This window comes from Pempheris klunzingeri, chromosome 2, assembly GCF_042242105.1.
Source record: "Pempheris klunzingeri isolate RE-2024b chromosome 2, fPemKlu1.hap1, whole genome shotgun sequence".
Classification (NCBI taxonomy): domain Eukaryota; kingdom Metazoa; phylum Chordata; class Actinopteri; order Acropomatiformes; family Pempheridae; genus Pempheris; species Pempheris klunzingeri.
Genome location: NC_092013.1, coordinates 8,757,297 through 8,768,288, shown reverse-complemented (window position 1 = coordinate 8,768,288; position 10,992 = coordinate 8,757,297). Strand labels below are relative to the sequence as shown.

The following is a 10,992-nucleotide window of genomic DNA, read 5'->3' as shown; positions in this document are numbered from 1 at the left end:
TGAAACAGGGCTGACACAGCGGGACAAAACTGTGGGCCTACAGTATTTGCTGAATATTGCCATGCTGAGCAGCAGTGAGAAAACCTAAGTGGTAAAAACACAGTGTCACATTTGTTGTGTGGATGAGGAACAGAAAAGTTATCAGACTTTCCACTTTGCCAAGAGCACGTCATATGAGCCACACAAAACCAGAGGCAGTTACGCTCTTCCCCCCCCTAAATAAATCGAAAAAGCCCCCGACGACACCCACACCAACCACACACAGGTCGAGAGAAAATCTTTCAATTTCATTCTCTGAACTATGATGTGTCACAACAGCTCATTTGTTTTCTGTTTTGTTTGAAACCTTTTATGCTCCCAGCACAGACACTCCCACCCACACCGAATTTAATGTTAAAGTAACTGAATATGAGAGTTTGCTGTTCAGTACACAGCGATTCATCCTCACAGAGGTATGCTGCTACTGTAAACTTAGTAGAGGGAACATACATTGGCTTTCACTTTCACTATTCAGCTGCTGTAACTTCATCAACTGAGATAATGTAATTTCTCAAGACATAAACAAATGACCCCAAATGTGTGGCAAAAGAGTTTTAAGTATAGTAAAAGTCAATTCAGTGGTATTTCTCTAACCTCGTGCATCGCCTGTGACCCCTTTATAAACAAACCCTGGGGCTTTCCCAGCGTTAATGTCATTTTGTTTCTGTGAATTTGCTGTAGTTCTGTCCAGAGGAGACACTGTGGCCACACTTCCCTGATTCTGTTACTTATCTTTCACAGTGGAAACCCTATGATAGAACACAGAGAAATAACTTATCATTCAAGTTGAACATCAAGAGGAAGATAGAGATACATTTCACTTGTAGACTACTGCCCTGTGGGCTTTGGAGAAGCTGGCAATCAATGATGTAATCAAGCACTGCTCAGTCAAGTCAACCTAGAAATTAAGTCAGGGGAAACCGCGTGAATGATCAACCATTGGGAAAAAAGACAGCAGATGACTGAAGCCCCTCTTTCAACAAGCACACACACAGACTCAAGACAAACACGTACACAGACAGAGAGAGATTTACAGTCAGTCTGGTTAAATTAATCATTTAAGGTTTTCCAGATGTCGCAGCGCTTCTTCTGCAGGATCAAGAAGAAACACAGCCTCTGAAAAAAAACTCTCTAGTAGCTGAGTTGGCATTCATTTCTCTTTATCCTGACAGTCCATCACCATGACGGCCTATTAGAAATACAATAGTACTAAAGGTATTAATGAGGTTTATATCGAACTGCTGTACTCAGCTGCCCCACACACACACACACACACACACACACACACACACACACACACACACACACACACACACACACACACACACACACACACACACACACACACACACACACACACACACACACACACACACACACACACACACACACACACACACACACACACACACACACACACACACACACACAAAATCCATCAGTGGCGTTCCCTGCTTCTCCATCCTGTGCTTCTTATCTCTAAACTGAGATCCACATTTTATTGATTGTCTTTGGCTGCTTCCTCTTCGTACAACACGGCCTGCAGGAAGTCCTTGAAACAAGATCCAGCCCTTTGTCCATAACTGCTCGTGAAGCAGCTTGTCAGACAGAGTGTGTGAATTTAAGAGTTAAGATGTCACAGTGTAGAAGGTCTGGCCAAGTTCGGCTCCAGAGCTGCTGCAGGGTTCACAGCTCCCAGACTGAAGGACAGAACAAATACAATCAATCAACATCATGGTTTCTGACCTACATTATATTAGGGGGGGTGGAGGAGGGGGTGACTTTTGACAGATGAGATGCACAGACGAGTGAGTCGCTTCACTGACCTCTCAATAATGTTGTTGTTACACTGAAGTTCTCTCACCAAAATCTCCATTTCATCCTTCAGCCGATGCATCCTACAGCAAAGGGAGATATGTTATCAGGGCAATCGGGTAACCGTCTCTATCTCGCACACACACACACACACACACACACACACTAACACACACAAAGACATACCTAGAGACCATCTGATCCTTGGCTGTGGGTGTGACCCCAGGCTGTTGTGTTGCACTCTTGGTCTGCAGATTGAAAAGGATTCTGTCCAGAGCCTGAGGAGGATTGATGAGATGTTACATCGCTGAGATGCTAATACTCCCAAATCTATCCAACTAAATAAAAATTCAAAATAATGAATAACTTTTACTAATCAGGGCAAGAATATATATTATTGTGCTTGATCTGAGCTGCAGAGACGGAGAGAAAGTCAAAAGTTTACCTCGTTTTGGCGCTGATCACTCATTTCCAGGTCTGCCAGCAAGCCTGTGGAGAAAGAACTGAAGTCCTGCAGTCGTGTCTGCATCTCCAGTAAAACACTGCAAACACACACTTCAGTCAGTCAAAGCTGCCGTCTTTACAACATTTGAAATTTTAAACCTGCTATGGACAATTGTGAACAAAAAAATGTATTCCACAATTAAGCAGTTTTGAATTTTTTGAATTGTATTTTATCATGTCCGTCTTATTAGACCTTTCTCTTAAAGCCAAAACAATACTAGAACATTAACCAGTTTTAGTTCACAAACGTTAATCAAGCCAACAGTTCCTCCGTGTCTGCAAAGCCTCATTTCAGTGTGTGAGATGCAACCATCTCACTGATTTGTTTGAAATGAGTAGATCTGCTAAATAGTAGTTCTGCAAATATTTTGTTAACACAGGAGCAAAATAGGTGTTGGTGGATGAGAAAAACACAAAGAGACCATTTTATGCAGCCATTTTAAGCAATATAAAAAAGATTTAAATGGAAACTTTAGTAGAGTCAAGAGTAATAAAATGTACAATTTCAACATCAGTTGCTTAACAACTGTGATGTGAGGATTAATAATGACTGCCAACTTAATCTGTTTGAGACGGACTGCTGAATACCAAGGTCCTACTGTCCTGTGTTAATCTTCTCCATATAAGCTTTCATCATCTGTGTGAATGGCTGTCAAACCAAACAAACTTGCTGTAAATAATCAAGCGTGCTTTGGATCAGACCGCTGAGGTGAATCTGGTCCAAAGTCTCCACTGTGTTTGGACTTGAAAAACGTGACTTGAGTGCCTGCGCTGACCTGCTCCACGTCCTCGTCGAGGCCAAAAGCTCTTTGTATCTCTGCACGCAGTCTTCTCTAAAGAGAGCTTTCACTCGCTTAATGTGGGATGACAGGTGGATTCTGGGATGGGGGAGTGAAAAGCAGATTACAGAAGGGCTGGGAATAAAACGCTGGGCAGGCTGAGAGAGCAGGACAGCAGCCGTGTGGACGCATACTTACTTCTCAAACTTGTGGATCTGCTCATCGTTATATGCCAACTCTATGGTGAAAATAAGAAAAGAGTGAGATACTGTCAATTTGATCACAAACAAAGAGTGAAAAACACAAGGAAACATACATACTGCCAGTAAGTCTGTCTTTACGATAATGCTGATGAATGGCCATTATCTTCTGGAGCAGCATCTCCATCTTCTGACAGCTGTGGGAGACAAGAGGTCAGAGTTCAACCTGTAAAAACACCCTGAGGCTTTGAGTCCCTGTTGAGTACCTCTTGTCATTGGCCAGTGTCTCTGCTAGCTTGGCCTGCTCTATCTGCAGATGGTCCAATCGGTTCTGAAACTCCTGGATGCCAGCGGCGTATATTGGCAAGTGCTCATGGACCTGTGGAGAGAGGCAGCCAGGGATTCTGATATCTCAATCAACAACTTTGCCACAAAATGAATGATTTGAAGCGCTTTATCCTGAATTAGTTTACATTTACAGCAAATGTGAGAGTATGGCAGTGTTGCACCTCTATCTAATCAGTCTTATCACTCAGGCATATGGTAATGTATACTCCTTGGGCATCCTGGTTGATTAGAATTCACTGTTTTTGCATGTGTTGTGGGTTTGAATTAATTATGACTCTCTGTCAAACCTCGTGATTTTTTACTATTTACTGGAATGTGTCTGTCTAGAAGGCTGGATTTGTCTTTTTCCCCATTCATTATATACGCCCAGATGAAACATGATTGTTGGGAGGCTCCAGTGCTTTAACATCTGACTTATTCTGTGTGGATCTGTTTATCCACGCAATATTTGATTCATCTCTGCAACATACAACTATTGAAGGTATAGGATGTAACAGATATAGTGTACAATTTTATTATTTTTTCTGATATTCTGTATTGTGAATGTCTCTATTATAGAGTTTTATATTTTATATTCATGTTTCTTGATTATGCACCAATACACCAATGTAAATTCATTGTTATGTGAAAACTCACTTGGAAATAATCCTAATTCTGATTCTGATATTCATGAAAGAATAACTGCATAAAAATAAGGAAAAAAACCCAATTCTCAACAACATTTCCATCAGCCACGTCAGGTTAAGCTGTTTTTTGTGATGCTTCTTCCTAACGCCACTCACCAGCTGCAGCTTGTGACTGTTATCAGCTAAAGCTTGGTCTTCTGAAGCGTAATGGCCTCTATCAAAAGATACAACAGATATGGGAAGAAATAGGGGGAAAAAGGAGGAGGCTGTAAATTAGATTATGACAATAAAAAATATGTGATTTCTCTACAAGTGTCAACAAATTACACATGTCAGAACATACTAAATTCATACAATAAGCAATCCAAAATTACAACACACACACAATGGCAAATTCAACCTCAAAAAGCAAGTATAAGTCTATTTTCCTGACTGCTGTGTATCATAATGCATGCCATTCAAATGTTTATCTGTGCAGTTAATCACCCCAAGCAAGAAATCACAGATTCCCCTTTAGAGTGTCTAGACATACTCACAGTGTGCGAGTCCTCTGTTCTACACTGAGGCAAGACTGCAGTCTGATGGTTATCATTGTAATACTGTTCATCACTTCGCCGCACTCCCTGCGCAACCTCATCCTGAGGAAAAGAGAGAACCAGAGGGGAGAAGGAGTTTGACAGGGGTCATTACATAACCGTGGAGGTATTTCTCTTAAATAAATAATCTGTATTTTAGCATGTGTGCGCCTCACATGTAGCTGTAGTATCCTTGCAGCAGCAGCTCTCGGTGGTTGTGCAACAACTTTACTATCCTCAGATACTGGTGGACCACTCCCACTATTACCTACAGAGGAGTGGGAGGTTACAGAAGATACTAAATAATGAGTTGGAGGGTTGCTATACACAATTAGAATTAAAAAAATAACATAATAGGAATGGAGGGGAGGGGAGAAAATCGGTGGAGCAGCGGTACCTTGGAGAAGTTGTAGTCTGCCATAACGTCAAACCTGGATGGGATGATTGGAGTCTCTGCTACAGAGGAGAGAAAAAAAACCCCACACTCCAAAAATGATGACTGTACTGTAACAGCGTGTACCTATGTGTGCCTGGGCATTAATAACTGCATTAATAACCTCTAAAGAATCTAGCAACTACAGAAATAAACTTGCCCAATACAGCTCATTCACAAAGATATTTATGTAAGTAAGTGGGACGCTGGAATACACCTCAAAACTTTTTCAAATCTCCCTAGCGGAACAGCAAAGATTAAAGAAGAGGAAAGCTTAAGACTTCACAGAAAGATATGTGTCTCAGATTGTCTTACGTTCTCTGAAGGGCAGGCTTGTATTTGCTTCAGGCCCGTTGCTGAGCAGAATGAGGGGCCGTGCGAACAGTGTATGCGGGAGGTTGACCACCTTCATGCTGCCCTCCAGAGGGAGGTCGTGACCCAGGTACAGCAGATGTTGCAGCTGCACTCCTACACCAGTCTGAGATGCCACCTCCTCAAAGAATACTGACACCCTGAGAGGAGTTCAAGATAAGGGCAGTGCTCTTAGTCACTGCAGCAACTATGAACATGTCATAGCCTTTACTTTGTTTGACTAAGGTTAACCAAATGAGGCTACATTTACATAGATGTGGCAATAACAACAATATTATCAGAGGCTGTTGGCTGCATGAACAATAAGACATAATTGCTTACAAAACATCCAAACTGCGTTATGGAAATAATTTCCTGATTCACCAACGTAAAATGTAACTCAATCATTTACAGTCATGATTCAGCCCACATCACATTGTGTGCCTCTAATTAGAAACTGCACATGTACAACACACATATACTCTGTTTTTCCAGACTCTCAGCCCTGCAGGGATTCAATCAACTGAGCAGGAAAGCCTTCACATGAGCAAACTGTGAACTACAGATATGATCGAGTGATCAGGAGAGACTCTACTGTAAAATAATCATTCCCATTATCACATTAAAAGCATCATACCAATTGTTCGGAATGATTCCGCAATTGCTTTGGTTTTTTTTTGTCTGGTTGGTGGAATCCTAAACTTAATGAGTCATGTTGTCAATAACTGATTCAATGTTTGACCAAAATGCCAACATCCCACCTTCCACTACATCATTTAAAAGAATCCACTTTGTTCTAAATCCCCACCTACTCTTGTGCTATGGTGTAAAGTAAACAAAAACATCAAATGAACAGGCCAAGAACAATTAAAGGTCAGGAAAATACGTGCATAGCACTGTACGCAACAAGCTTTGTGCAGCCATGAATACTAACCCTTTTCCCTTCTTTCCTGTTGTGAAATCAACATTATCTCAAAATAGGACAAATATGGGTAGAATTCTGCAGTTTGCACAATATTAAGACATGAGGAAGTTGTGGCATCCTTGTCTTCTTTCCTGCAAAAATCTGCCACCTGATAACTGGTGAAAAATACTTCTTATTTCAGTGTGATACAATTTAAAAAGTCCCCTCTGACTTACGTGTTATAGTGGTGTATGTAGATGCAATGCGCTGTGGCCTGTTGCAGAGAGAAGAGGTGAACCGGCTGCCGCTGCAGTATGTCTGTGGTGGCTGTGAAGAACTGATCGAAGCCCCAACACCTCTCCTGGTCAGCCTCTAGTATACCTGCTAGTACTGGAACCAGCTGCACCGTCAGACCCCTTCAGACAGACAGACAGAGATGGAGATAATAATGAAAAGAAAACAGCATGTTCTCATTAAAGAGTCTCTAAGATGCATGTTGAAATGCTCTTTACAGTATGCGACATACTGTGAGAGTTGACAGCTGTGAGGTAGGTTGTAGCTCCACTCTATAGGTCCGTCTGCCACTCGTTGTATTCCAGCTATTGCCCCCACAGGCTTCTCTGTAGTTATTTTGAACCTACATGACAAAACAAACACATCAGGCTGACGGATCATTGATGGACATTCAGGTTCTACCTGATACCCCAAAAAGAAACAACATGCAGCAAAGCATCTTTGTCCGAGAGAAATCTAAGCCTCTGGCACAGTTAAGTGGTGAGTTGAGTGGTGTTTTCATTAACAAAGGAAAAAAAGCCATGTACTGGTGGTATGTTTTCAAATACTGATAGGGAAGTATAATTACTTCATTTCCCATAGCTCAAGGGATGGTGTTCGATACTCAGTGCTGCTATCATCCATGTGTGGTCTGTGATTTACCTTTTCATACCTTATGTAGTGACTTACATGGTGGGCTTGTTCCTGCGGGGTCCTCCGTACGGTGTGAAGGGAAGACTCCCAGTGGCAGCATGGTAAAATGTCACACCAATACTCCACAGGTCGACGCTCACTCCGTAGGACTTCTGATGAGGCTTACGCAGCACAGCACGCTCATACATGTCTGGGTGCTGCACACACACAGAAATACACAGAAGATGAGACTCATGAAAGTCTGCGGAGGTGGTGGTACGGTCAGTGTAACAGTGTTTTGTGTTCACATGTATTCTTCACCAGGAAGACTCCTGGTTAGGGAACATCACATTTAGTAACATGCAGAAATGTAACAGTATAATGTGTGGTTGCTTTTATAAATAGCCCAACCAATTATTTAATCCGCACATACAGTGACTATAACATTTATCCATTTGTCCACTAGAGGGCCACACAGTCTTGATAATACAAATTGCTTTGAGACATCAAGATCTGAGCTTCACAAAGCCTTTTCAACACAGTCAGGCTGTCTTCACCATGAAACCACTGGTTATACAGGATTTTCACATCAAGCTGGAGGGGATTTACATGCAGTGGTGGGGTTTACAACAAACACTAATCACATGCAACAGGTAGAAATTCAGATAAATGTTTAGAGGGTAAGCTATCCTCATGTAGAAAGGAACAAGTTACAAACAACTACAGTACAAAAGGAAGCAACTGAATTACTGAGAGTGATAGAGACTACACTGGTTGCATACATAAGGCTGTGAAAATGGGCACCAGGAAGGAAATGTAATACTAACATACAAGTGCCTTATTTTCTCAGGAAAAGCTATTATTACAAAGGCAAACGGCAATGCTGTTTCTGCTACCAAACCTTGAAAGCTTTCCCTGGAGGAAAACTGAACTGAATAAGAAGGTTACCCGATGTGCAATAATCTTATAACCAGTGATGTAATGTTATTTTATCACTTTTTTTTTTTTTTTAAATGACTTTGCTGCCTTTATTTGTGCAGGACATCAGGTGAGCACGAATGCACTTTCTCAGTAATGTTCCCCTCCACTGAGGCAACAAAAAGGTTTTCTGTTCATAAACTCGTCTTGTGCTCTTTAAGGCTACAGCAATGGAATATGAATGTGACAGGATATGTTGAGATTGCCTGCGGGCTAACCTGTACTAAACGTGATGCACGAGAACTCTGCACACAACACAGGGTGGAAACAAATCTCTATAACACAACTGCGGAGACATCAAAGTGGTTTATGAAAATGTAATTTCCACCAGCGTTTCTTGTGGGCTCATCTTTTGTTGTTTATGACCTTCACCAAGTGGGTTATGTTCTCAGACCTGTTTCGGGTTTAGTTTGCAGGATTTATCAAAAAGTACCTCACACATTTTAATGAAATATGGTCAAATGTTAAGGACACCCTATAATCTATCTATCTAAGTTACTTTAATGAAAAAACAAAAGTCATTTTTGATTGGATGTTCCCATTTTAATCAATCTTACCAGATACTCTTCAGTTCCGTAGATAGACACAAACTTTTCATCATCATCCAGCTTTCTTGCTGCTCCAAAGTCAGTCAGCTTGTAAAAAGATTTGCCATCTTCTCCAACCTGCCGCATGATGTTGCCGGGCTTAATGTCTCGGTGTACCACTCCATTTTCTCTCAGGTGGTTCATCCCCTGCACTGAGGAGAAGAAAGAGAACAATGCTCCAGTTTGTGTTATATGAAATTATTGGGAAAACCAAGCTACACACCCACCTACACACTGCAAAACTGTGAGGAACTCTGTTTCAGGCAGGCCAAAAGCATTTTCTGGTTCCTCAAGCAGGCTGAGCAGACTTCCTCCTGAACAGTACTCCATCACCAGCACCTTCTGTTTAGAGGGCAGCTAGAGAGCGAGACATTAGGAGGTGAGCTGCGCGTCCTTCAACACTGTAAACATTATAAAAATATTAGGAAAAACAACAAATTGAATACTTGATTGATTTGATACTAAAACTTTGTTTTGGTCTTTGCTCCTCTCGTGGTAGCCGTACCTCCTCCACAGTGAACAGTCTGACAATATTGCTGTGGTTGAGCTTCCTCAGCATCTCAAACTCTCTCATCTGGACCTCATGGGGGCGGTTGTAGCTCACCACATTAAACACCTTGACAGCCACCAGCTCACCGGATCTCTGCAGACACACATTTACACCAGCACAACACATCACAGCATCATGTATGAACGTCATTAACAGGCCGCATCAGCACTGCAACCACAACCTTTTCTAATCACACATCCTGATGTCGCTTTGGAGCCAAAACGTGGGCTGAAACATCAGAGTTTAAGGCAGCAGTGACGTAAACGAGCTGATCGACGGTGAATAACAACTTGACAGTGTGTTGCGATAATAAATCATCCACAGTGTGGATTCCCACCTTGTTGCGTGCCTTGTAGACACTGGCAGTAGCCCCCTGTCCCAGCACATCTTGTGAAGACCACAGGTAGTTTGTTGTACTGGCTGTTATCCCTGACATACTGGGGGGAAGCAACATTGATAATAATTAAACAGAGAAATAGAGAAACATTAACACAGACTGGGGAGAAACACAAGTCCTCTTTGTCTAGGTGTACTTAAAGGGATAAAAAAAAACATCCTAAATCAATTATGAAATACAGAAAAAAGGAGCTACACACTAACTAGTTAGTTGCTAGAAGTAACTTATAACAACACCATGACAGCACAGACATCCCAAACTCTAAGCTACCATAGACACACTGAATTCCTTATGGAGATGTTTACAGACAGTTAGCTAAGCTACATATGAGCTAACTACACTTTTACATTGTTTTAGCTCAGTATCTGTAGACTGTAAACTTTACCAACAATTAACAACTAAATATGTTAGTAACTATGCTACTTAGTGGACAGCTAACAGCTATTTAGCAAGTTCATTTTAACTGAGTAACTAAAGTGAAAGCTAGCTGTAATGTTAGCTTACCTGGACTGCTGTAGCTAGCCGTGTTTTAACAGAAGTCCTCTAGCAAATGTCCCCGGTAGCCCTTAAACACTGTGCAGGCTGTTTACCAAGAAAATAACCTCGTCTCGTCAGTCACAGCTTCAACACTTGACGGTAAATCCCATTTAGGTGAAAACACAAGACGCCCACGGGTGACACTTCTTCCGCGGTGCCGAGCGGAGACAGCAGCATACCTGCGGGAAGGGCTGCTCTCCGGACAGGTGAGGTACCTGCAGGACCGGGGCGACAACTGTGGCGCAATAGACTGAACCCGCAGACTTCGGCAGCAGGCAGCACTGCTTTGTCACGTCTGTTTCAGGATGTGTGGTTGTCACACAGGGCGGCCTCTGGTCCGTGGATGAAGGCGGAAATGCAGCCAAGTGCAAACATGACAGCTTCTCCCTCCGCCTCAACTTCCCAAATGTTCCACTCTCAGAGAGCACAGAGCCGCATGCTGGGGCCCTTTGCCTGGGGGGTC

The 10,992-nt window shown here is 42.2% G+C and overlaps 1 protein-coding gene across 1 annotated transcript; it reads right to left on the bottom strand.

The window, feature by feature from the left end:
• Positions 1–576: 576 nt before the first annotated feature.
• On the bottom strand, positions 577–10,735 carry ikbke (inhibitor of nuclear factor kappa B kinase subunit epsilon). Its single transcript, XM_070844405.1, has 21 exons — positions 10,497–10,735; positions 9,933–10,032; positions 9,551–9,688; positions 9,273–9,402; positions 9,016–9,197; positions 7,538–7,698; positions 7,101–7,211; positions 6,811–6,990; positions 5,635–5,831; positions 5,284–5,342; positions 5,063–5,154; positions 4,848–4,949; positions 4,468–4,525; positions 3,604–3,716; positions 3,458–3,534; positions 3,336–3,375; positions 3,135–3,236; positions 2,300–2,396; positions 2,041–2,132; positions 1,866–1,937; positions 577–1,739 (listed from the first exon to the last, which is right to left on the bottom strand). Exons 2-21 carry the CDS (start codon positions 10,029–10,031, stop codon positions 1,676–1,678), a joined length of 2,166 nt encoding a protein of 721 aa, XP_070700506.1. The 5' UTR covers position 10,032; positions 10,497–10,735; the 3' UTR covers positions 577–1,675.
• Positions 10,736–10,992: the final 257 nt, after the last annotated feature.

What these genes read in the sequence shown, in the direction of transcription:
- ikbke (XM_070844405.1), bottom strand. Translation starts at nt 10,031, where the DNA reads ATGTCAGGGATAACAGCCAGTACAACAAACTACCTGTGGTCTTCACAA. An exon ending in TCTACAAGGCACGCAACAAG is followed by an intron (nt 9,689 to 9,932) that starts GTGGGAATCCAC and finishes GTGTGTCTGCAG; the next exon opens with AGATCCGGTGAGCTGGTGGC. An exon ending in TCGACGAGGACGTGGAGCAG is followed by an intron (nt 2,397 to 3,134) that starts GTCAGCGCAGGC and finishes GTGTGTTTGCAG; the next exon opens with TGTTTTACTGGAGATGCAGA.